Source organism: Nyctereutes procyonoides, unplaced genomic scaffold (genome assembly GCF_905146905.1).
Source record: "Nyctereutes procyonoides isolate TBG_1078 unplaced genomic scaffold, NYPRO_anot_genome, whole genome shotgun sequence".
Classification (NCBI taxonomy): Eukaryota; Metazoa; Chordata; class Mammalia; order Carnivora; family Canidae; genus Nyctereutes; species Nyctereutes procyonoides.
Genome location: NW_026575051.1, coordinates 6,260,691 through 6,286,755, shown reverse-complemented (window position 1 = coordinate 6,286,755; position 26,065 = coordinate 6,260,691). Strand labels below are relative to the sequence as shown.

Sequence of the window (26,065 nt, the reverse complement as noted above, 5' to 3'; positions counted from 1 at the left end):
AAGTGACTCTTACTCTGAGCTGGTGCAGGTATAAAGTCCTACAACCCACTTCCAAAAAGTGTGGCCATATCCAGTAAGAACGAAATACACCTGCCCTAAGGCCAAGTATTTTCATTCTCAAATCTAGATCTTAAGAGAAATACATAGATATGTGTGTCAGGAGGCATATATAAAACTATTTATAGCATTATAGGTATTGTTAGCCAGAAACTAGAAATAACCCAAGTGTCCAACAGAAAATAAACTGTAATATGCTCATATAATAGATTATAGGGCAACATAAACATATGAAGTAGGGCTATAAGTAATATATGCATGAATCTTCCAAATGTCATGTTGAGCAAAACAAGCAAGAGTAAATACTGTATGATTCTACTTAAATGCACTTCAAAAACTGACAAAAAGCATTTATATCATTTAGGGATGCATCCATCGTAGTAACATCACAAAGCAAAGAGTAATAACATAAAAGGATATAGTTATTTTTGAGAGAAGGAGAGAAGTGTGATTGAGAACAGGCACAAGGGGGCTTCTGGGGTGCTCACCTCATGATTATTCATCAAGTTATGATATCTCACAGCTGTTTCATGTAATAGGTCACAATAAAAAAAAAAAGTGACCAGAGAATAACTACATATCCAGACAAACTGTTGTTCAAATACAAAGGTGACAGAAAAACATGTTGCAACATGTAAGAAGTCAGGAAATATGATTTCCTTGACTCTTTCCTGAAGAAACTACTAGAAGAAAAACTTCAATGAACAATGAGCTAAATGGAGAAACTATAGCAAAAGAACTGGTGCAGGGCATTTAATGGGTTTAGTCTGAAGACTAACTCTTAAATTTGAGGCTTTATGGTTAGAGAAGGAAATGTGAAAACTATGTAACTGGCAAAGGTTAAAATGGGACAGAGGACAGAATGAATAAGTATGCTGATTTCCTCATCTTTCGCTGACAAGGCTCAAAAGATGCTTAAAGCTGATAGCTGAAGGGAGGTGGGTGGGGGGACATGGTAACTGGGTGATGGGCATAGAGGAGGACACTTGAAGTAATAAGCACTTGGGTGTTCTGTGCAACTGATGAATCACTGAATTCTACCTCTAAAACAATACACTATGTTAATTAAATTGAATTTAAATTAAAAAAAATATAAGCCAATAGCTCAAGTAACAGAAGTATAAGTATGTTTTAGGATATAAGGCAAAACTGAAAAAAATAATGTAATTGGACTAACAGCAGATGAAGAAAGGACAGGAAATATAACTACTAATTTCATCATTGATCTTGGTAGGCAGTCAATAGATGTCTCAAGACATATGCTATAAAATTATACTTACAAATGCAATCACTAGAATAAAAACACAGACTTCCCCAATTATCAGAATATACACATGCACACACACACACCCCTCCCAAAGTACAGTCCTTACGGTGAAAGAGGAGACTGGTTAACTAGGGTATATCAGTTAAAAAGAATGAGGCCATTCTATACCCACTGACATGAAACAAACTCTAAGACATGAACTAAAAAAAGATGCAGAACTGTATGCATAACATGCCACCATTTTGTGAAAAACTTTGAACATAAAACATATCTGCCTACTTATATATGCTTAGAGTATCTCTGAGAGAATACCCAAGACACCAGTAGCAGGAGTTTGGAAGAGGAACTGGAGGAGTGGAGGGCCTGGCAGCAGAGGCTGAGTTTTTACTACAAACTTTTTTGTGCCTTCCTGAATTACTATCATGTGCATGTACTACCTTTTTAAGAAATAAATTAAGCAATCTTAAGAGGGTTGGGAGGTTTAAATGAGACGATGTGTAAAAAGCCCTTTAGCACAATTCCTGGCAGGTAGTAATACCAGCAGGTAATGAGGCAGATTTGCAAACATCAGAATGCTACCTGGCACACACTCGGCGTCCAAGAAATGTTGGCTTTCTTCCTCCCTCCCATTTGATAATTTATTCCTTACCCAACACTTAGAAAGTAGAACAAGTTTACTACCAAGTACTCTGTTTGACATAACAGATGTGATCCTAAAGTTGCTTTTAAACAAAAAATGCAGCCATTTCAATCACTTTTGCATTGATTTCCAGATTCGAGAGACAATGTTCCTATGTACAATCTTTATGGATATAGCCCTGACCTTTTTAGCAATTAAGAATCTCTAACTCCCCAGACTTTTCTAAAAAGTTATTCAGTAATTTGTAAGCAAACTATTACATATACTACTACAGATATATATATATATAATACAACTCTAACATGTTTATAGAGTTTTGCAGGTAGAGGAAAAGAAGAAAGAAAATAAAATGGATCAAAAGAAGATAGAAAATAAAATGGGTCAAAGAATAATGTGAAAGTCCGGCTTATAGAATGAAGGCTGAAACAAAAATGAAAACACAAACAAAAAACCCCCAAAAGGCATAGATCAATGGGACAGAATAGAAAATCCAGAAATAAATCCACAACAACTATATAGTCAGTTAATCTCTGACAAAGCAGGAATGAATATCCAATGGGAAAACAGTCTCTTCAACAAATGGTGTTGGGAAAACCAGATGACAACGTGCAAAAGAAAGAAACTAGACCACTTTCTTATACCATACACAAAAATAAATTCCAAATGGATTAAATCCTAAATGTGAGACCTGAAACCATAAAAATCCTAGAACAGAACACAGAACTCTTTGACATGAGCCACAGCAACTTCTTTCTAGATAGGTCTCTTGAGGCAAGGGAAACAAAAGCAAAAATACAGTATCGGAACAATACTAAAAGGCCACCTACAGGATGGAAGAAGATATTTGCAAATGGCATATCTGATAAAGGGTCAGTATCCAAAACATATAAAGAACTTATAAAACTTAATGTCCCAAAATCAAATAATCCAACTTAAAAATGGTCAGAAGACAGAGACATTTCTCCAAAGAAGACTACAGATGGCCAACAGACACATGAAAAGATGTTCAATATCACTTATCAGGGAAATGTAAATTAAAACTACAATGAAATATCATGCCTGTCAGAATGGCTAAAACCAATAACACAAGGGGCACCTGGGTGGCTCAGTCAGTTGAGCATCCCACTCTTGGCTTCAGCTTAGGTCGTGATCTCAGGGTCCCAGGATCAAGCCCCACAATTGGGCTCCATGCTCAGTGCTGAGTCTGCTTGAGATTCTGTCTCCCTCTCCCCTTCTGCTCCCCCCCAATTAATAAATAAATCTTTACAAAAATAAAAATAAAATAAAATGAAATCAACAACATAAGAAACAGGTGTTGACAAGGATATAGAGAAAAAGAAACACTGGTACAACCACTGGAAAAGTTTGTAGGTTCTTCAAAAAGTTAAAAATAGGGGCACGTGTCTGGCTCAGTTGGAAGAGCATGTGACTCTTGATCTTGGGGTCATGAGTTGAAGCCCCATGTTATAGAGATTACTAAAAACAACAAAAAAAAATGTAATTAAAAATAGAGCCAGCAATCGCACTACTAGGTCTTCACCCAAAGAATACGAAAACACTAATTCAAAGGGATACATGCACCCCTATGTTTGTAGCAGCATTATTTACAATAGCCAAGATATGGAAGCAGCCCAAGTGACCACTGGTTGATGAATGGATAAAAATGTGGGCAGCCTGGGTGGCTCAGTGGTTTAGCGCTACCTTCAGCCCAGGGTGTGATCCTGGAGACCCGGGATTGAGTCTCACGCAGGGCTCCCTGCATGGAGCCTGCTTCTCCCTCTGCCTGTGTCTGTGCCTCTCTCTCTCTCTCTGTTTCTCATGAATAAATAAAAGCTTAAAAAAAAAAAGATGTGATATATAGACAATGAAATATTATTTAGCCATAAAAAGAATGAAACCTTGCCATTTGCAACCATACAGCTGGAGCTAGAGAGTATAATGCTATAAGCAAAATAAGTCAGCTCAAGAGAGACAAATACCATATGATTTCACTCATATGCAGAATTTAAGAAACAAAATGAATGAGCAAAGGGGGAAAAAGAGAAAGAGAGACACAAACCAAAAAAGATATTTAATTATAGAGAACTGATGGTTACCAGAGGGGTGGGAGGGGATGAGTTAAACAGATGATGGGGATTAAGGAGTGCATTGATGTGATGAGCACTGGGTGATGCATGAAATTGCTGAATCACTATACTGTACACCTGAAACTAATACAACACTGTTAGTTAACTGGAATTAAAATTAAAACTTTTTAAAAAGGGCCATTAATTTGTGGGGTTTTGTTTTTATTTTTTTTTTATTGGAGTTGAATTTGCCAACATATAGCATAACACCCAGTGCTCATCCCATCAAGTGCCCCCCTCAGTGCCCGTCACCTAGTCACCCCAACCCCCTGCCCACCTCCCTTTCCACCACCCCTTGTTCGTTTCCCAGAGTTAGATGTCTCTCATGTAGGGCCATTGATTTGTATTTTAACCTTTGCAAATACTCTAAGATGAGTACACTTGAGTTCTCCAAGTCCACAGGCCTCTTTACAGCAAAATATAAAGATCGATGATAAACTCTGCAGGAAGATTTCAATGGGCTAGTTAGGTTGGGTGAATGGGTAGAAAAATGAAAGGGTCCTTAGACTCTCTCTTTTAAAAGAATTTACCAGCTACCAGTAATCTATGAGAAAAAAAAGCAATCCTAATTGCGGAGACCTAAGAGCCAAAGGCCGTTAATTACTATCCAGGAAGGGGACCTTAAAATCGCAGTAGACTGTTTTTTAAATAGGTCAACCCCAATGTGCTAGCACAGTCAGAAAGGCCAAGATAAGCAAGAGATTTTCTCAGCAAAGGTATCAGAACCCAAGTTGAATTTGTTAACACACTTTTGAACTGAACCATGATGTATCTGTACCTGGAACACTTTAATCAGTTTGTTGAATCTCAAAGGGAGAGGCAAGACATTAGAAGAGAAACCAAGATGATCACAGAGACAAGATGAAGACAGACTGGAAGCCTGGTGATTAAGGTGCTCAATTTCCTGGCATTGATAATTCACTTGTCAGCCTGAACCATCCTCCCAAATGCCCAAATCACACTCAATTCTGGAGCAGGCTGGTCTCCATTCTGCATTCCAACACATCTTAGCTACTATATTAGGCTCCTCTCCCATTTAAATATAATATCCAATCTGAAACATCCCCTTCAAGCTCTATACTGCACCCAACCCCACCGTGAGATCTTCCCAGACACTAGCCCCCAGCACCCACTAACTGTTGCCTTCTCAGATTCCCTAAAATACATAAATTAAGACTTAGAGTGCTTATTACTTATTTACTTATTAAAAGCAATAAGTCATTTTTTAAAAGATTTTATTTATTTATTTATGAGAGACAGAGAGAGAGAGAGAGAGAGAGAGAGAGAGAGAAGCAGAGACACAGGCAGAGGGAGAAGCAGGCTCCATGCAGGGAGCTTGATGTGGGACTCGATCCGGGGGTCTCCAGGATCCCGCCCTGGGCTGAAGGCAGTGCTAAACCGCTGAGCCACCCAGGCTGCCCGCAGTAAATCATTTTTAAAAATAAACTTGATTTGGATCATAATATAAGGTACACCTGGGTTGGTGCGCAACTCATATGTACACAAGAAATAAGACATTATGGAGTTCAAACCTCACACACCCCTACTGCCCTCAGAAGATATTTTATTGAATCTAGCATTTTCCCCTTTTTGTTTTTATGTTATTTTTCTATGTTTGTATCCCTAAACAATATATGATACTGTTTTCCATGTTCTTAAAACTTTATATAAGTGGAACCACACTATACATTTGACTTATTTTGACTAGTAATCACAAATGTTACTTTTTTTTTTTTTTAAGTAGGCTCCACACCCAGCACGGAGCCCAATGTGGGGCTTGAATTCACGACCCTGAGATCAAGACCTGAGCTGAGATCAAGAGTCAGATGCTTAACCAACTGGCTCAGTTCGTTAAGTGTCCAACTTTTTTTTTTTTTTTTGCATAAACTGTCCAACTCTTGATTTTGGCTCAGGTTATGTCAGGGTTGTAAGATGGGGCTCTGCGTTGGGGCATATAGATTAAAGACTGTCTTAAGATTGTCTCTCCCTCTCCCTCTGCCCCTCCCTGCTCCTCTCTAGATAAAACATTTGCTCCACACAAGTATAGAAAGCAGTTTACTCACATTTTCAAACAAAAAGAAAAATGCAGAGAAAAATTATCAAACATCCAGGAACCCATCACTCTGCTTTAACAAAAGTTAATACGTGTCACATTTAAGAAAATAAAGCATGAAGGAGACTTCTGATGTCCCAATTGCAGTCCCCAGTCCTCTTCCTCTTTCTTCCCAAGAGATAACCATTATCCTGAAGTGGGTATGAAATCTCTCCCAACTGTTTTTATACTTTTACACACATTCACATAAACAACATACAATATTGTTTTGTTTTAAAACTATACACAAAAGACTGCACATTACTTATCTTTCCACATCTTGCTTTTCTCACTCAACAGTGTATTTTCACCCAGCTGCACTTTTTAATTAATTTTTTTTTTCTGATTACACAGTAACGTATGTGCAGGGGAGAAACCAGAGAGTCAATGATACCCAGCATCGTCACCAGGGGAAGCCAGGGTGCCAAGCAGATTTTCAGCTTCTAGAGAACAGTGGTGATGCCACCTCTTTTTTCTGCAGTCCCCTCACCACCTGGCACAGTGCACCACATCCCACCAGGCACTTCTTAACAATGCTTAGTGAGTGAAGATGGGAATTCTGCAAACCCTAGGCCTCTGCTTGAGCAGGCTCCTGGCTTGCTAGACCTCAACACTAGAGGCAAAGCCCGCATCTTGGAGAAATCACATCTCATGTGCAGAGAAATGAATGCCACAGCACATGCCACAACAGAGACAAGAGACAAAAATCCTGGTCAACCTCTGACATTCTCCCTAATAAAACCAAAACTACAGGGTGTGTTGGCATAGCTGGTTTGTATAGTTGCAACAGTGCAAAACACTCAGTAGGAAAAATCAACAAGTGTTTAGAACTGACAAAGGAGTGAAAGCAAATAAGGGATCAAATCTATTCATTTGAAAGCCAAACATGTTGGCAATTGATTTAGGCTCATACACTCACTTGATGGAAGTCTTACAGAGCTGGGGTTCTACACTGCTTCGGTGATAACTTAGTAACTGCGAGTAACTTACTTTACCATTAAAATATTTCCAAGCTAAGAAGAGGTTGTAATATAATGTACCTGCCCAGACAGGCTGGGAGCATAACACTGAATCCATGATCAGATTCATAAATGTTATGGAAAATAACCAAATGACAGAGGTTTTAGTTGAAAATCTACAGGCTCCTAATTTAAGTGATTCGTCACTTTTCTCAACTTCATTTAATGCTAAAGAGAGCTCCTTAACTTTAACAATAAACCCTCTTCGGATACCCAGCTGGCTCAGAGGAGCATGTGACTCTTGATCTTGGGGTCCTGAGTTCAAGCCCCACGTTGGGTATAGAGATTAAATAAATAAAATTTTAAAAAATAATAATAAACACTTTTGCTTAAAAAGGAGAAGCCCTTCCCAGGTCTGGAAATCAGAATGTGGGAAATGAGCCAGGCTTTGGCTCACATGTGTCTCTCCTATTCCAGGTCTTATCTACATCTTTTCACTGGAAACGCCCACACCCCTGGACTGGATGAGGTGCTTTGTCAGGTTTCCTAATCTTAGCAGAGATTGACAAAAGGCAGAAGAAATAGTAGAAAGAGCACTGGACTCAGAGTCAAGATTTCTGAAGTTCTGCAATGTGATTTGGGGCAAGTCACTTCCCCTCTTTGGCCTGTTTCCTTACTTACAGTGGCTTTAGGGTCAAATTCTAACATTCTACAACTTCACAACACTCAGACCTTCGTGGGGCCAGCAATTCACTACTTCCAAAAGCACGAGGTAGAAAAGCCCACCTCAGTGGCCCCCATACCATCTACTCCTATCTATCAGGCATAACTGGTGTGAATGGCAAAGCAAAGAGAAACATCCACTAATACAAGCTGGAGCTGGTAACTTTAAATTTAGCACTCAGCTTCAGCCTTAGAGGTCACTGAATTCAAAACTCTCATTGCATAGATAAGGAAATTGAGCATGGAGTATTTAAGTACTTTGTCCTAAAACTTAGCTTTTTCTCAGAGTATGTGACATCACAATCTTACCGGACCACCTAAGTCAGAAACCTGGGAATAGCACCTCCTTCTCCCTCACTCCCCAAATCTAAAGGTTTACCAAGTCCTATTGACAGTCTCAAACTTGACCTCTAATTGCCATTGCCCTAGTCCAAGCCATTATCACTTCTCCTTCTATTGATTGCAGTGGCCACCTAACTACAGTACTCTGATCCCCAGTAGAGGTCAGGGGTGGGTGGTGGCTGGAATGTTTGGAAACGTGTACATGGGAAAGGTGTTTGTCCCAATAACTGGTGGGTCTTCCTGGCATTTAGTGGGCAAGGACCAAGAATGTTAAATATCCTACCATCCAGTACAGTCCAGATTTAACCCACCCAAAACACCAACTATCTCCCCCACCCCTAACTGTTGAAAACGCTGGTCCAAACCATTTTCCTCAGGGCAGCTGGAGTATTTTTATAAATGCGAATCTGATCGTGCCACAGCCCCCACCAACCTTCTAATGGCATCCCATTGCTCTTGGAGTAATTATCACAATCCTTAACTCAGGCTCTCTTTCCAACATGGAGGGCCTGGAAGACTTAGAGTTTGGATTTCATTCTAATTACGAAAGAGGAAAAGGTCTGCAGAGGGGCAGGAAGAGAAGCAGGAACGCCAATTAGAAGGCTATAGCAGTAGTCCAGGCAAGAGAGGACGCAGTCTGATCCATGGCAGTAGAGGTGGAAGTGGTGAGAACGGTTTGGATTCAGGGTAGATTATGACCAGCCAACAGGACTTGCCTTTGAACTGGTGTGGCAGGAAGAATCAAACATTAGGATTTTTGGTCCCAGGAACTTGGTGAATGGTGGGACCGTTAAGTAGATGGAACAAATGGAGGGCAGATGTGGAAATTAAGAGTTCTGTGTGGATGTGTTAAGTGTGAGATGCCTACCAGACAGCCAAGAGGAGATGCATTCATTGTTCAAGATCCACATGGCAAGTGTTCCCAACATGAGGACTCAGGTTTCTTTCAATTTAATTCACGGCTCTTATCCTAGTGGTTCTCAAAGTGCAGCTCCCAGATTAGCAGTAGCACTATCACTTGGAGACTTCTCAGAAGCTCAACTCCTCAGGTCCCACCTCAGACCTACTGAATCAGAACCTCTGGATATGGAGCTGCCAATCCATGTGTCAACAAGCCCTCCAGGTGACTCAATAAAGTTTGAGGACCACTGCTCACACTCATACTCCTGGCCAATAATGAACACCTTATAGCCACAGCTGCCGTGCATTAGGCTTCTCTGTGTCTCTGTAAACCCTCTGCCTCATTAACAATAGGTGGTGCTCTGCTGTTTTTTTTAACCCAAGACTCAACATGGGCTCCAGACACACCACTGATCAAAGTCTTCGAATTCCAGTTTCAGAAACCAAAGTGAGGGGGAGAAACAAATAAAAAAAGGAACTACTATAATCCACAACTATCATTTTCATAATAGCTAATATTATTGAGCACCTCCTATGGCAGTATCTCATTAATCCTCCTAACAGCCTTATGGGGTAGATACTCTGTTCCCATTTTATAGATAAGGAGATTGAGGCACAGAGAGGTTACATAACTTGCCCATAGTCACACAGCTAGAAGGTATCAGAGCTGGGGTTTGAACCCAGGCAGTCAGGCTCCAGAATCTGCATTCTTTTTTTTTTTTTTGAGACAAAATTAACATGTAACATTGTGTAAGTTTAAAGTGTATAATGCGTTTACCATCTTAACATTAGCTAACACTTCTATCAAGTCACATAATTATCCTTTCTCTTTTGTGGTAAGATTAAGATCCAGTCTCTTAGCAACTTTGAAAGTTATAATACAGTGCTGTTGACTATAATCACTATGCCGTGCATGATATCCCCAGAACTTATTTATCTACCAGTTGAGTTTCCAGAGCCTGCATTCTTAACCACATGGTATATAGTGTCCCCTATCTTCTAGGCATCTATACAAGAACCATTTGATGTAATAAGCACATGAGGTTCCTATAAATAACAGAGAACTTTAAAAGATGTTTAATTCCATCAACTTACCGTACAACCTAGCAATTCCACTCCTACATACACTCAAAAGAACTGAAAACACACATCCAACAAAAACCTGCACATGAATTTCATAACATTGTTTATAATAGCCAAAAAGTGGAAACTATCCAAATGTCAACAACTGATGAATGGATAAACAAAATCAGATATAGTCATACATGTAATATTTAGACATAAAAAGGAATAAAATATTGAAACATGCTACAACAAAGGATAAGCCTTGAAAACTCTATGCTTAATAAAAGAAGCCAATCATAAAAGCTCTTTTCATGTTACTCCATTTATATGAAATGTCCAGAATAGGTAAATCCATACATATAGAAAGATTAGCGGTTGCCAGGGGCTGAGGTGAGGGGATGGATACAAGGTTTTTTTCTGGGGTGATGAAAATGTATTGAAATTAGTAGTGATGGTTGCACAAAACCATCTATACTTTTTTTTAACCATCTATACTTTAAATAAATATACAAAATACCCCTGAATTGTACACTTTAAAAGGGTGTGTTTCTATAGTATGTGAATTATAACTCAATAAAGCTGTTATTTTTTTAAAAGATGTTTAATTCAGGGATCCCTGGGTGGTGCAGCAGTTTGGCGCCTGCCTTTGGCCCAGGGCGCGATCCTGGAGACCCAGGATCGAATCCCACGTCGGGCTCCCGGTACATGGAATCCCACGTCGGGCTCCCGGTACATGGAGCCTGCTTCTCCCTCTGCCTGTGTCTCTGCCTCTCTCTCTCTCTCTCTGTGTGACTATCATAAATAAATAAAAATTTAAAAAAAAGATGTTTAATTCATTTTAAACTTAGGCTAATTTATTAAAGTTCCTATTTGTTGTCATTAAGGTTGCTAGATCATGATCAAAGAAACTGAAAGTAACTGCCATCATTTTGGCATTGAATTTTTACCTTTCAAACTGCAGACAAAACTAGTTTCACTTCTAGGTTTCCAGGGACCTAGAAACAGTCATCTATGTCATTTCCCCACCCAGGAGAAAGTTTTTCTTCATGAACACTGACAGAGTGTAAATGCAAAAGTTCTATTCTTGAGCAAATGCCCTAATCTTTTCCTTAAATCAAAGCACTTTCTATCTAAAAAAAAAACTTTAATTTTCTCCCGTAACCAGAAGCTGCTAGGGCTCCCCACTAAAGGACACAGCTGAACAATAGTTCTCTTCAACCAGCAAGGTACTAAAAACTGTTATGAATTGTGGCAACATTTTAATGCCTTAAGATAAATAATGAACATAAATACCTAGTACTGGAATAAGGATTTGAGAAACATTCTCATAAATATTTACTTGCTCTACTAATAACAGCAATCCTCATAACTAGTATTTACCAAGTAACTATAACGTGCTAAATAAACACTATCCTGGGTTCTTTACAAATAGGATGTTTAATTTAGTCCCCACAGTAACCCTAAGGAAAGTAGTTCTATTCCCATTTTATAGATAAGGAAACTGAGGCTCAGAGATTGAGTAAATCATTTGTCATTGATCACACAGGCAAGAGAGTCCAAATAATAACACAAGTCTTTCTGAGCTCAAATGTTCTCTCCTTTATTCCTCAATATTCCTCTTCAAAATGAAAAAGGAAGCCAGAAACTTGAAGAAACTAAAAAGACTCCTGATTACAAAAGTAATGCTCTGAAAAAAAGCTGACTCTAGTCTATAGTCCAAAACAGGAAATATAGAAAACAAATAATTGTTAATAATAACCAGCACTCAATCAGGCACAAAAGACCATGCATGCCACGTCCCACATTTCAAACATTGCTTCCTGATTTAACAGTTTTCCCACTGATTCTGATTACAACCTTAGGATGTCAAAATTTAATGATCTCACCATGGAAAACCCCAGAGAACAGCAGTTGTGAGACTGGAGAGAGCTCACTAGATCAGGAAGGAAAAGGAATCAGTTGGCAGGAAGTGGTGCCTATCTAAAAACATAGAAGTCTTCAGCAGTAATATTAACACTATCATTCCACAGCCCTTTAATCTGAAGCTATTTCTGCATTCCCTTGCATTACTTTAACACTGTTACTAAAAGCTGATTCCCATATGTCTAATAGAATCCTAAGTAAAATAAGACTGCTATATAGTCACCACTGACCCTAATTTCTTTCTATTCAAAACAAAACAAAACAACACACACACACACACACACACACACACACACACACACACACACAAATTCAAAGGATTATCCCTGAATGAAAAGACCTGAATCAATTAAGAAAGGCAGCATGTGGGGGGTACAACCAAACATGAATTTCATCACCAAGTAGACTATGGCTGGCAGAAATCTTCACGACTGAAATACACATCCCTTATACTTACTTCTTAGGGCTCTGGCCAAAACAAACTGAAACTATAAACCAGATTAATGGATGTACAAATGCTAAGCTCTCAACATACATCAAAAGGGAGGGAGGGAGCAAGTAGGTTTGAAGGTCTGCTTTCCAACTAAACAACTGAAGAATGGAAGAATTTTGTGCATTTGCACAAGAAGAGCTTTACAATGCAGACGGGGGGGGGGCGGGGGAGGGGAGAGGTCACTTGGGGTTGAACAAATCTATAGAAAACGCTAAAGAAATAAGCTAGATTCTTGAGTCACTCTGTAATAATTCCTAATGGGAAGAGGCCAACTCAAAACAAAGTAAGGTCGAGCTTGTGAATTTTCCTCACTTTTCCTGTCCGCCCCCTCCCCCTCGCCCCCAACACGATCCCAAGCTCCCACCAGAACCTTTTGGGAGTCCAAAAGAAAGATTCGTACGTACTGATGTGGGCCAGGCAGCAAGGGAAGGGCCACCCCTAAGCAAACAACCACCTGTGCGTGCTGGAGACCCCCAAGGAGGAGTTCTATTTAAAGTAAGAGGCAGCTCTGGGGATGACCCTCCAAACCCAAGACCGACAGTGGCCATCCACCCAACTCCACTGCCCCCCGCCCCCCGCCCAGACTCCGGCCACCTCCCGGCTAAGGGCAGGCTCTCCAGCGCCCTCCGCCCCCAGACCTCGGTCGGCTCCCACACCCAAGCCATTCCCAAAGCTCGCTGCCCGCTCCTTTGCCCGACAGCTGACCTGCCGCCACCACGCAGTCCCAGCTCCCCCAGTCCAGGCTCCCCAGACCAGCCCTCCGGGGTCGCTGACGCCCCAGGGCCGTGGGCTTTAGGGCTCAGGATCTCGAAGGGTTTGGTCCAATCTCCTCTTCCTTTCGGCGTCCTGAGCTTACCTCCCCGGCAGCTTGGCGCTCCTCTTCCAAAACTGCTTGCTGTTCTCGGCGGCCATTGCTCTGGCCGGGGAAGGCCTTGTAGGCGGGCCAGGGGGGTATCCGGCGAGATACCCCCAGGACCCCGCAATCGGAGGGCCAACCCAGGCCGCTTCCCCGCCGCCGGTCACCCGCTCCCTGCTCCTGGGGGCGCCATCTTGGATGTGGGCACCCCCCCACCCAGCGCCGCTGCCATTGGCGGGCTGCGCAGGCCGTGGTCAGATAGACCAATAGGAAGCCGGAATCCTGCAAGCCACTGAAGCCTAACGGTGACGTCATGGACTGGGCACACAGGTGGACCGGGAAGGCGGAGCTTGGACAAGCAGGGAGGCGGGGCTGAAAGTTCCCTAACCCTAGGAGTGGAAGAAGCAGGTAAAGAAAGGGACCTATGGGAAGGAAGAAAGGGACTGTTTTCTTTGCGGGGGGCGTGAGGGGGGCGTGAGGGGAGGGATGAGGTTTCTGAGGCTAATATATTTTGGAAAGAGAGAGTATATGTATTTATGTATATAAATCTTTGACCTAAAAATAAGGACCCATGTGTTGGTTGCGGTGTCCAAATCAGTGACACTCTGGTTATTATCCTCCCCACATTTCCCCGTTCTGTTTAGAATGCGATTTTTTTTTTAACCTATGAAGAAAGATCAGTACAGCTCCAATAGCCCAGGGTTGCTAACTGTTCAACACGTGAGTAACGGCTGGTTCATAAGGGTCTCCCGCTCCTCTGGTAATTGCTCACATTAAAGGTTTGTGTGTTGTGGGTAAAATTCAAATGATTTAATCCCTGTTTCACCATTAACTGCCACTCTCTGACTGTGAGAACCCAAATACTGACAGTGTTAAGGCATGTTCTTATTTTATCCATCCAATTCAGACTATCAAGGAACATTTCCTGTGAGGACATAGAGTATCGCCAAGGCGTGAATCCCAAAGATTGTGGCTATAGGCCCCCCACTCCCCCCAAAAAAAATCTTTAGTGTCCCTTAGTCTATTATAAATCGACCACCCTTGAATTTATTTTCAATCTAGCTTTGACTCAGAATGAGATTTGATGCAGCATTTTGAACTCTTTGTTTTGTTGGTGTTTTTTGCTCTGAACACAGTGATTGTGGTGGGATGGGAGACGGGGAGTGGGCAGGGAGCACACCCTAGTCTAGAGTAGTTTAGATCCCAACAAAGAACTACTGCTTGTCCTTCATCCCCACTTCCAATTACTGCTACAACACCTCCTCCCACATATTAGAGAACACCTAAGGACTCCCTGTCTAAAAAAAGAACATAAGCCCTCCAATGGCCTTTTTCTATATTGGCATTACCCCCATTTCAAGCTTCTTTTGCACCCTGATTTTACATTGATATTGTATGAAAGGGGCTGTTTTTACTTTCTATTAATTTTTTTAGCTTCCAGGGTGCCTGGGTGGCTCAGTGGGTTAAGCTTCTGATTTGGGCTCAGGTTGTGATTCCGGAGTCTGGGTTGAACCTTCTTTGGGGCTCCCTGCTCAGTGGGGAGCCTACTTCTCCACTCCCACCCACCCCCATGCTCTTTCTCACACTCATTCTCTCTCAAATAAATAAATAAAATCTTTTTTAAAAATTTGTTTCAAGCTTCCATAGCCTTTCATCATCTCACTTTTATGGGCGTTTAATCCATCTAACAAAAGCCCCTCTAGCCTTTTAATTGTTTTCTCTGCCTTTCTTTGGCTCTTCTTTTCCTTAGAATGCAGTTGACCAGCACTGTACACTGAGCTCCATCTAGAAGGAGTTTCCTGAGGTTTTTGTTGAAGCTCATGTTTAATCTTCAATTTGGACAGCCAGAACTTTTGCTGGAATTTTGGGCTTTGCAAGAGTTGACATCTTGAAGAAATAATATATAGCAACTTCTAGATCCCTTTCTTTGGTGGCAACTGGCAGGCAGTTCAGAGTTCACTATTCAAGGAATCATCTGAATTGTCTCCCTCTATGTGAGCTGTCTTATGCTAGTCCTTGTGGCAAGTCACCCGCCATTTTACAGCCTACTCACATAGCTTTAGAAATGTTCCAGAAGATGCTCCCTATTGACTTGACATTTCACTGTGTGGAAAGCAGAGTATAATTTGTGTACCTAGAAATGTCTCAAAGTATTCCTTTTTCTTAATCATTTAAGAAACGTTAAATAACGCTGATTCCCAGGGGTTGCTGTTAACATTGCTCGGTCTGGAGAAGCCCTATTATTCCTACTCTTTGTTTTCTGCATCTAAACCAGGTTCTCATCCAACGTGAAAAGAAATTCACCCTAATCATCTCATGATAGCTCTTTAAATAGTTTTTAATTAAGGAAGTTGAAATCGTTGGGTCCTCTCTCACCACCAGCATTATCATCACTAGAATCTAAACCAACCACATCTTTACAGCAGCCTCCCTGCTTGCTTACACTCTTGCCCCCTTAGAGTCTATTTCCTACACAGCATTCATAGAAAGCCTTTTAAAATGTCAATCGGATTGTGTCATTCCTCTGCTCAATACCATGTCTCCATCACACTTAGTATAAAATGCAAGCTCCTCAAAGACTCTACATGATTTGATTCCACTCTCTTTCTTGCTTAATCTTCTCCAACCACATTTATTGGCCTTTTCCCTGCTTCTCAAATACTCCACGCATATTCCCACCTCAAGATCTTTGTATTAGCCACTTCCTCCGCTTGAAATTCTCTCCCCCAAAATAGCTAGATGACTTGATCCCTCATCTCATTCAGATCTATTCCAAAATGTATTCACATGGGGGGTGTTGTCCCTGACCACTCATCTTTTTTTTTTTAATTTTAAAAGACTTTATTTATTTATTTATTTATTTATTTATTTATTTATTTATTTATTTAAAAGAGAGAGTGTAAGCACAGGAAGGGGCAGAGGGAAAGGATCTTTAAGCAGACTCCCCACTGAGCATGATGCAAGGGCTCAATCTCATGACCCACGAGGTCATGACCTGAGCTGAAACCAAGAGTAGGACACTCAACTGACTAATCCACCCAGGCGCTGCCCCCACCACTCATCTTAAACAGCAGTCTCCAACATTTTATTTTTCTTTAAGACATTATCACTATGTGACATATTATGTACTTGTTTTTTGTCTGCCTCCATCCCCTAGAATGTAAGCTCCACTGAGGCAGAGATTTTTTTTTTGTTTTATTCCCTGCTTTTCTCAACTAGAATACCTCTTGGCATATAGTGAGTGCATAATATTTACTAAGTAAGAGAATGAAAAGTATAAAGTATTCTTGTCTTTTGGTTTTATGTTGTTCATCAGCATTTTTTTGCTGGAAAATATGACAGAAGTTATGTTTTCTAACCTCTAGTAGGATGTGTCCACTTTACCAAAAATTCTATAAGCTTGCCAATGCTCTTGGTTGAAGAGCAATCTTCCTATCTTGGGAAAGATAGTCCTCTTCAAACTCTTTCACAGCTTCAGAGAAATGAAGCTGTACCTAGAATGATGAGGGAGAGAGGCCACCCACCTAGTCAGGAGATGAATTGAATCAACTGTGTCCATCAAAGGGGTGATAGCTGTGGGAGCCAAATCACCTTCACAGTAAATTTTGCCCAACTAGAGGTGAAAATCATTTGTTTAAAGTTCCCAAGGAGTCCCTGGAGAACTTTAAAAAAGAAAAGATTTTATTTTTTCATTTATTCATGAGACACAGAGAAAGAGAGAGAGAGACTGAGACATAAACAGAGGGAGAAGCAGGTTCTCTGCAGAGAGCTCAATGCAGGACTCCATCCCAGGACCCTGAGATCACAACCTGAGCCAAAAAACAGATGCTCAACCACTGAGACACCCAGGTGTCCTTCCCTGGAACACTTTTAATGGAGGCTCTTAGTGCAGATACTTGCTAGCTCACTAGACCAGTCTTATATTTTAGTGTACATGTGATTACGTTAAAAGCCTAGATTCTGATTCAGTAAGTCTGGGCTAGAGTCTACAATTCTGCATTTTATATAAGCCCCCACGTGACACTGATGTTGCTGATTTGTGGACCTCACTCTGTAGATCTGTTTCTAGCACAGTATGGCCTGTGACCCCTGAATTTATTCCAAGGATTTGATTTTTTTAATTCATTTTTTGGAAGTAATCTCTACACCCAATGTGGGGCTGGACCTCATGATCCGGAGATCAAGAGTCTCATGCTCTACTGAGTGAGCCAGCTGGGTTTGATTATTTTGAAAGTGTAAATAGAAGAATCTCAATGTTATTTGCCTGCAAGCTTTTAGCTTTTCCCTCCTTAACTTCATCTTCATTCAAAGGAGAGTAAAACAACTCAATTAGGGGCAAAGTAGAGTTAGAGAATGAGCCAAGTGTGGGTTGCATGTGGATTCAAAAAAGGTGGGTGTATCCCAATCCTTAGAGAAAGTTCTGTGGAAGAGATAAGCTCTGAGTAGAGACGCGCAAGGAAAAGAGAGAGGGAGAGAGAGACGCTTGAAGAACAGTAGAAAGGAGCCCGATTGGGGAAGATAAAAATCATTTGGACTTAGTTACAAAGAGATCACTGGCAGACTTTAACCTCAGCAAAGGAGTGGAGTAGACACTGTAATGAGAAGCAGGGTTAAGACAGGTGAGCAAGAAGCAGCCCTTGAGGGTGCCTGGGTGATTCAATTGGTTAAGTGTCTGCTTTTGGCTCAGGTCATGATTCTGGGGTCACAGGATTGAGCACTACGTCGGGTTCCCTGCTCATCAGGAAGTCTGCATGTCCCTCTCCCTCTGCCCCTCCCCTCTACCCATTCTCTTTCTCTCTCAAATAAATAAAAATCTTAAAAAAAAAAAAAAGCAGCCCTCACAATGCACCACAGAATGTTGTGTTGGGCTACCAAAGGGATGGTGAGGTCAATCTGGGATCTAAAAGCAGCAGAGCTTTCTTGGTACCTAAACAACCTCTAGAAAGAGTGAAATATTATATTAGTTATATTAGAGAAGGCAAAGGGATAAGCAAAAAAGACGAAAGAAAGAAAGAAAGAAAGAAAGAAAGAAAGAAAGAAAGAAAGAAAGAAAGAATATATGTCGGATACTTAACTAGGGGTAAGTAAAGTTTTTCTCTAAAGAGCCAGACTGTAAATATTTTCAGCCTTTCTGCCATACAATATCTGTTGCAACTTCTCAACTCTGCCCTGTAGCATGAAAACAGCCACAGACAATATGAAAATAAAATAGTGTAGATGGTGTTCCCACAAAACTTTATTTGTGGACACAAAAATCTGAATGTTATGTAATTTTCACAACATGAAATATTATTCTTTCAATTTTTTCCCCAACAATTTAAAAATGTAAAAACCCTTCTTAGCTCAGAAGCCATACAAAAAAAGCATGCCAGATTTGGCTCATGAGTCTGCCAAACCCTGCAATAAAGAATAAAGAATAGGAACGTCTGGGTGGCTCAGTCAGTTGAGCATTGGACTCGTGATTTCGGCTCAGGTCATGGTCTCAGGGTTGTGGGATTGAGCCCCTGTGGAGCCCTGACTCCAGCTCCATGCAGGGCCCTGCACTCGGCAGGGAATATGCTTGGGTTTCTCCCCCTCTGCCTTTCCCCTCTTCTCTCTCTCTCTCCCTCTCTCTCTCTCTCTCTCTAGGATAAATAGATAAATCTTTTTTAAAAAGAATAAATAATAAATAACATATAAGGATAAGGTTTAAGAGACAAAAAAAAACTTTACAATAAAATTTAAGTTCCCTTTTTTTGTCTTTCCTTCATCCCGTTCCCCTTCCTTTCTCCAACAGAAACCACAATTCTGAGTTCTGTGTTCAGCTTTCTATGCACGTTGCAAATTTTTACTGTATATATGGGTATCCATATACATGTTTTTCACATTTTGAAACTTTATAAATAGCACTACACTGTGCGTAAGCTTTAGCCACTAGCTTTTTCCCCCTCAGTATTCTGTTGATAAATGGAGCTCCAGTTTATTTATCTGAGCTGCAATATTGTGTTCCACCCTGTGAATATTCCTCAAATGTTGTCTCCAATTCTTTTTTTTAAAATTTTGAACAGCACTCAATTAACATTCTTTTACATATTACCATGTATGGAATTCTCTCTTGTGCAGTATTTTTCAAATTCATCTGTGAACTGGTAGTGAGTTAAAATGAATTTAAAGGTTGGGACCTTTAATGAAGTAGAATGCACAGGAACATTTATACCTTAAACTTACACAATGTTATATGTCAGTTGTATCTCAATTTTGAAAAAGAATAGAGTGGATTAGAAAAGATTAAAGTGTATTGCATGTGATAAGGATAGGTGGTGTTTTGTGAAATTTTTGTTTCAACTTTGTACACACTTATACAAACCTGTGTTTGTGTGCGTATGTGCATGCTTGAATGTAATGTCAAATATATTTCTTAATGACAGGTTTTTGTCAGAAAGTGTGAAACCATTGCTTAAAGTACCTAGGGAATACCTAGGAAAGGCACTGCTAGATTACCGAATATGTATAACTTCCACTTTACTATATAGTGCAAAATTCTCTCCAAAATGGTTTTTCCAATTTATATTTGACCTAGAGCAACATGCAGAGTTTTCCTTGCTCCACATCCTCACCTCTAGCAGGTCTTTCTTATGGGGTGTTAAATATAGCATATACAGAAGAGAATGTATAAAATTAATATGTACAGTTCAATGAATAGTAACATTTGTACTCATGCATCCACTCCTTACACCATCCAATAGGACATCACCAATACCTTAAAAGCCTCTTGCATTTGGTGGGGGAGGGCAGCAGTCCCCTCCTATAGGCACTCCCCTCACACCAGGTACAACCACTATACAGAATTTTGTATTGTCCTCAGGCGACCTGGGAGGCTCAGTTGGGGCATCTGACTCTTGATTTTGGTTCCAGTCATAATCTCAGGGTCATGAGATCAACCCTCTACTCAGGCTCTGTGCTCAGTGGGGAGCCTGCGTTTCTCCCTCTCCCTCTCCTCTGCCTCTCCCCTTGCTTGCACAGTGTGTATGCTCTCTCTCCAAAATAAATCATTTTAAAAAAGAATTTTGTATTGTCCCCTTGTGTCCTTTATACTTTTCCACTTATGTTTGTAACCTTAAATAATATATTGTATTGTATCTATTCTCCTGTTGCTTGCTGCTATTAGATAGCAGTAGGGTTTTGAGACTTAGCTATAGATCATGTTGAGGAGTATAGCTAAAGTTCTCTCATTTTCACTGCTGTATTACATTCCATTTTATAAACAGCACAGTTTATCTGTGTTACTACTGATTAGCGTTCGATTGCTTCACGTTTTGTGCTACTGTGAACTCTGGTGCTATGAACTCTTCTCCATGTCTCCTAATAAGTGAACAAGTGGGAGGGTTTCTCTAGGATATCAGTGTAGGAGTGGAATTGCTGGTCTGGAGCGTGTGCATGTGTTCAATTTTGCAAAATAGTATTCAATTGCATTTCAAAGTGTTGTGCTACTTTATACTTTTACTTGCATAGGATAAGAGTTCCATTATCATTTCTTATAATGTGGTTTCAACAGTAAATAAAAATTGGGGGGAGAAAGATGGATTAAAGCCAGATCCTTCTAAATGGGGTTGAACAGGAGGCAGAAAAATAGAAATCTTAATATCTGTTCAGTCACATACAAATCTTTTCTCTTTCCTTCCTTTTTCTCCCCACTCTCGTGTCAAAATTTGTATTGAAAGCAAATGTTGGGCAGCCCGGGTGGCTCAGCAGTTTAGCACTGCCTTCGGCCCAGGGCCTGATCCTGGAGACCCAGGATCGAGTCCCACGTTGGGCTCCCTGTGTAGAGCCTGCTTCTCCCTCTGCCTGTGTCTCTGCCTCCCTCCCTCTCTCTCTCTCTCTCTCTCTGTCTGTCTCTCATGAATAAATAAATAAAATATTTTTTTAAAAAAGAAAGCAAATGTTTTGCTGATTGAAATGATAGGGATTTTCTGGAAAAAAAAATTCATGGACATGGGAGTTATTGGGCTTGTGATCAATAATAAGAGTGGACTACCTTCGTTTGAACTATTAGGGATCCTAGAAAAAAAATCTCCTATGATTCTATCAATGGAGTCCGTCCTTTTCTCCTTTCTTCCTCTTTCTCTCCTTCTTCAAGTTGTACATGATACCAATTCAAAACATGCAAATAAGTATGTTGAATGGTGGCCTCCCAAAAGATATGTCCACATCCAAATCCCTGAAAACTGTGAATGTTGTCTTATTTGGAAAAAGGATCTTTGTGAAAATAATAAAGTTAGGAATTTTGAGATGAGATCATCCTTCTCTGGGTGATGTCCCAAACCCCATGACAAATGTCCTTACAAAAGAGAAGACACGGACAGAAGAGGAAGTGACATGACTTTGGTGGCAGAGATTGGAGTGATGCCAGAACCCAGAAGAGGCAAAGAAGGATTCCTCCTGAAACTTTCAGAGGGAATGTGGCCCTGTTAACCCTTTAATTTTGCTCTTTCAGCCTCTAGACCTGTGAGAGATCAAATTTGTGTCCTTTTATGCCACCAAATCTCTAGTTGCAACAGTCCTAGGAAACTAACACAGGCTATCAAGAGAAAGGTGGTCTCCCTTATGTCCTTGACCCATAGCCACCCATTTATCCTTCCCAGCAGCAGCCACTGTTGCCAGTTCCTTGTGTGTCATCCTTCTAGACATATTCTGACAGAGCCCCTTAATAAGTGGCAAGGACATTCAAGATCACTTTACAAATGAGGAGTCTGAAGTTCAGAAGAAGAAACTTGCCCAAGGACCTCCAAATCAGTCATTGCCAAAGAAGAACAAGAACTCAGGTGTCCTATCTCTTGTTTTTTTCCTCCTTTGATGTAAAAGAAGTATCAAAGAGCAGATTTTGATATCAGGATAGAGAGAGAGAAGAGGAGGATGCTAGATGAATGAAAGAAGGGTAATGTCATAGAGATGATAAAGGAGCTTAAAAACTGTTATTATTTAACCTCAGGTTGACCACAGTGCAATGTAGCACTCCACCAGATCCTTGCCAGACTCTTTCTGTAGATAGAAATTAACCCCTCCATCCAACTAGCTTTTATTGAGGACCTACTATATTCCAGGCATCAAACTATATTAAGAGCTGTGAAATACAGCTCCTGCCCTTACCAAATGTGTTATCGAGTAGGAGAGTCAGGCTCCTAAGTAAAGCAGTGTACTAAGTGATAAAAATAAGAGTTGTGGGGCAGCCCGGGTGGCTCAGCGGTTTAGTGCCACCTTCAGCCCAGGGCATGATCCTGGAGTTCCGGGATCGAGTCCCACGTCGGGCTCCCTGCATGGAGCCTGCTTCTCCCTCTGCCTGTGTCTCTGCCTCTCTCTGTGTGTGTCTCTCATGAATAAATAAATAAAAATCTTTAAAAAAAAAGAGTTGTGTACTATGTCCTAAGGAAACAGAGTGGGATGTGGTCCTCTCTGTTTAGGAAGCTGAGAAAGGTCTTGAACAATGAGTAGGAGTTTAGCAGGTAGAGAGGGAGGGAAAGCATCCTAGCCAGAAGGATGAGACATTTATGGAACTATGGGAGTCTACAAGAGAAGTTGCATTTGAGAATCCACATAGGAGATACTATCAGTGCCTTATCCATATCCCTCAACCTCTCTGTATGCTCTCTTTGCCCAAAGTCTCTTCTTTCAGCTCCCAAAAACTGTAAAAAAAAAAAAAAAAAAAAAAAAAGACAAAACAAAACAACAAACAAAAAATCATACTGCCCAGGGATGCCTGGGTGATTCAGCTGGTTAAGTGTCTGCCTTCAGCTTTTAGGTCATGATCTTGGGGTCCTGGGATCAAGCCTTGCATCAGACATCCTGCTCAGCCAGAAACCTGCTTCTCCCTCTCCCTCTGCCTGACGCTCCCCCTGCTTGTGTCCCGCCCCCCTCTCTGTCAAATAAATAAATACAATCTTTAAAAAAAATGAGGGGCTGGTGTCTCAGTTGTTTAACCGTCTGCCATTCAGCTCAAGTCATAATCCCAGGGTCCTGGGATCGAGCCCCGCATTGGGCTCCCCGCTCAGCAGGGAGACTCCTTCTCCTTCTCTCTACTCAAGCTCTCTTTCATGATCACTGTGTCTCTCCCTCAAATAAATAAAATATTTTTTAAAAGTTTTTAAATAAACAAGCACACCATACTGCCCATATTCAGGGGGTAGTATTTAGTTTTAGTAGCTAGGAGTTAACCCCTCCTGGGAGTAGCCCTCAACCAATAACTCAGGAGTCTGTGTGTAAATTCCCTGGCCTTCATCCCTCAGATGGAATAATTCTGAGGCATGGGTTTCCCAGTTTCTCAACAGGAGTAAGCCTCTATTATTCACTGTGGCAGCTGGCTTAATAGTTTATCCTTTATGGGCTGCCTTCCTTCCCTGTTTCACTTTCTGCCACTTCTCTATTGGTGTTTCCGTCATCTCCCAAATAAACTACTTGCTCTCAAGTCCTTGTCTCAGGATCGCTCCTGGGAGAGTCCAAACTGAAATGAAACCTAAGTAGTACTACCTGGTAATAACAAAGAGTGCAAAGTGATGGTGGACTTCTAATACCATATGAGAGTTGTGGTACCTTTTCCTGTAGACAATGAGACATTCACTAAAAGTTCAAGTAGGGGCATGACATGACCAGATCTGTGTTGTAGATAGGACACTGAGTCACCGATCCAACCATTAAATGGCTTTCACTACATTTAGAATGAAATCCAAACTACTAACCATGCCCTAGAAGGCCAGGTACCTGCCTTCTCCCCCACCCTCTGAAAACTATCTAAGTGATTGGACAATTGTAGAGTTATGATGGACCCAGATGGCTCACCTGGGGCAGGTGGGGTAAACCAGACTATTGTTCTCGGTTACTTACTCCCTCTTGCTATGTGACCTTGCTGTGCATGAGAGTGGGTGGAGTATAGCTCCCTGCTAGACTTATTCTAGCCAATAGAACATGAGCAAAAATGACAGTGTGCCTTAAGAGGCATCACATATTTCTGTTTACCCTGCTGCGTTCCTACCATTCACCACCCTAATATGCCCCTGGGAGCTGCTGGTCCAAGGAAGAAATGAGCCATGTGTAGCAGACAAAACCCAAACTGAAACCTGGAACTAAACCCGACCAACACCCAGCCTGAAGCATGAGGGAGAAAAATAGGTGCTGTGCTTGTAAATCACTGGATTTTTCATCATTAGTGTGGTAATCATTGATTACTACAAAAGTGAAATGGAAGAGAAGTAGATGAGAAAAGTGAGCCAGGTGTGCTTTTTCAAGAAGTTTAGCTATCACATATCCTATGTGTTTGGGACGCCTGGTGGCATGCTCAGTTAAGCGGCTGAGTCTTGATTTCAATTCGGGTCATGGTCTCAGGGTTTTGGGATCAAGTCCCAAGTCAGGCTCCCCACTCAACAGAGAGTCTGCTTGAGATTTTTCCCTCTCCTGAGGTGCCTGAGTGGCTCAGTCAGTTGAGTGTCTGCCTTTAACTCAGGTCATGATCCTGGGATCCCAGGGTCGAGCCCCGTGGCAGGCTCTCTGCTTAGTGAGGAGTCTGCTTCTCCCTTTGCCCCTCATCCCACTCATGCTCTCTCTCTAAAATAAAATGAAATAAATAAATCTGTAAAAAGAAAAAAGGAAGTTTAGCTGTGAAGGGAATGAGAGGCTGGTGTGGTGTTGGTGGTTGTTCTGTTGTGAGGAGCTCAAAATACCAGCTACTCACTTTCCCATCCTTCCTCGTGAATTAAGTCACATGCGTGTGTCATAGGCTCTGCTAATAAAATCTGCCTAGCCTAGACTTTGAATGAGGAAGCTCTCATGGTATAAAGAAACACTAGCAGAGGGGTGCCTGGGTGGCACAGTGGTTGAGCATCTGCCCTTGGCTCAGGTCATCATCCTGGGGACCTGGGATCGAGTCCCACATCAGGATCCCCACAGGGAGCCTGCTTCTTCTGCCTGTGTCTCTGCCCCTCTGTGTGTGTATCTCATGAATAAATAAATAAAATCTTAAAAAAGAAAGAAACACTAGCAAAAAAGAATCCATTCTCTTGCTAGGCAGTGCCAGTTGTGTCAGCAACACCCAGTTTGGGGGAGCAGCCATGAAGGCGGTGGTGGCAGCACTCAAGATCGGTACCATGAGGTCTCTCAGTGTAACTAGAGCATCAAATGCTCATCAGTGGCAGTAGCTGTAGTATTCTGGCTCTGTGGTATGATGTTGGCTACTACCCATGAGCAAGGCCTCTGAATGTGGGGTGATAGCTTGATTACACTAGTGGCCTCAATTCTTTACCTCTCCCTGCATCCATGTTGTCTTGTTGGACCTTCCCATTCTGAGTCTCTGGACTCACTCTTGCTGCTTTCTTTGGTCAATGGATGTTAACAAACATTACACAAGCAGAGACTTGAGAAGCACTTGTGCTTGCTCTCTGTCTCAGCCTGTTGGGTGGCTATAACAAAATGCCACAGACAGGGGTGCTTATAGACAAAAAAAATTTACTTCTCACAGTTCTGGGGGCTGGAAGTCCAAGAGCAAGGTGCCAACATGGTCAGATTCCGGTGAGAAGCCTCTTTAGGTTGCAACCACTCTGCTTCTTGCTGTGTCCTTATGAGGTGAAAGAAGCAAGGATCTCTCAGGGACCTCTTTTAT

The 26,065-nt window shown here is 41.4% G+C and overlaps 1 protein-coding gene across 4 annotated transcripts in view; it reads right to left on the bottom strand.

Moving 5' to 3' along the window:
• Positions 1-13,640, bottom strand: part of TBC1D22B (TBC1 domain family member 22B) — an 84,455-nt gene extending 70,815 nt beyond the window's left edge. For all 4 annotated transcript variants that reach the window (XR_008665067.1, XR_008665068.1, XM_055330022.1 and 1 more), the window contains exon 1: positions 13,444-13,640. Coding sequence is in view for 2 of the 4 variants with exons in the window: in XM_055330022.1 (XP_055185997.1) it covers positions 13,444-13,499 (56 nt within the window). In the remaining 2 variants the exon portion in view is untranslated. The remainder of the gene's footprint in view (positions 1-13,443) is intronic.
• Between the last annotated feature and the right edge of the window lie 12,425 nt (positions 13,641-26,065).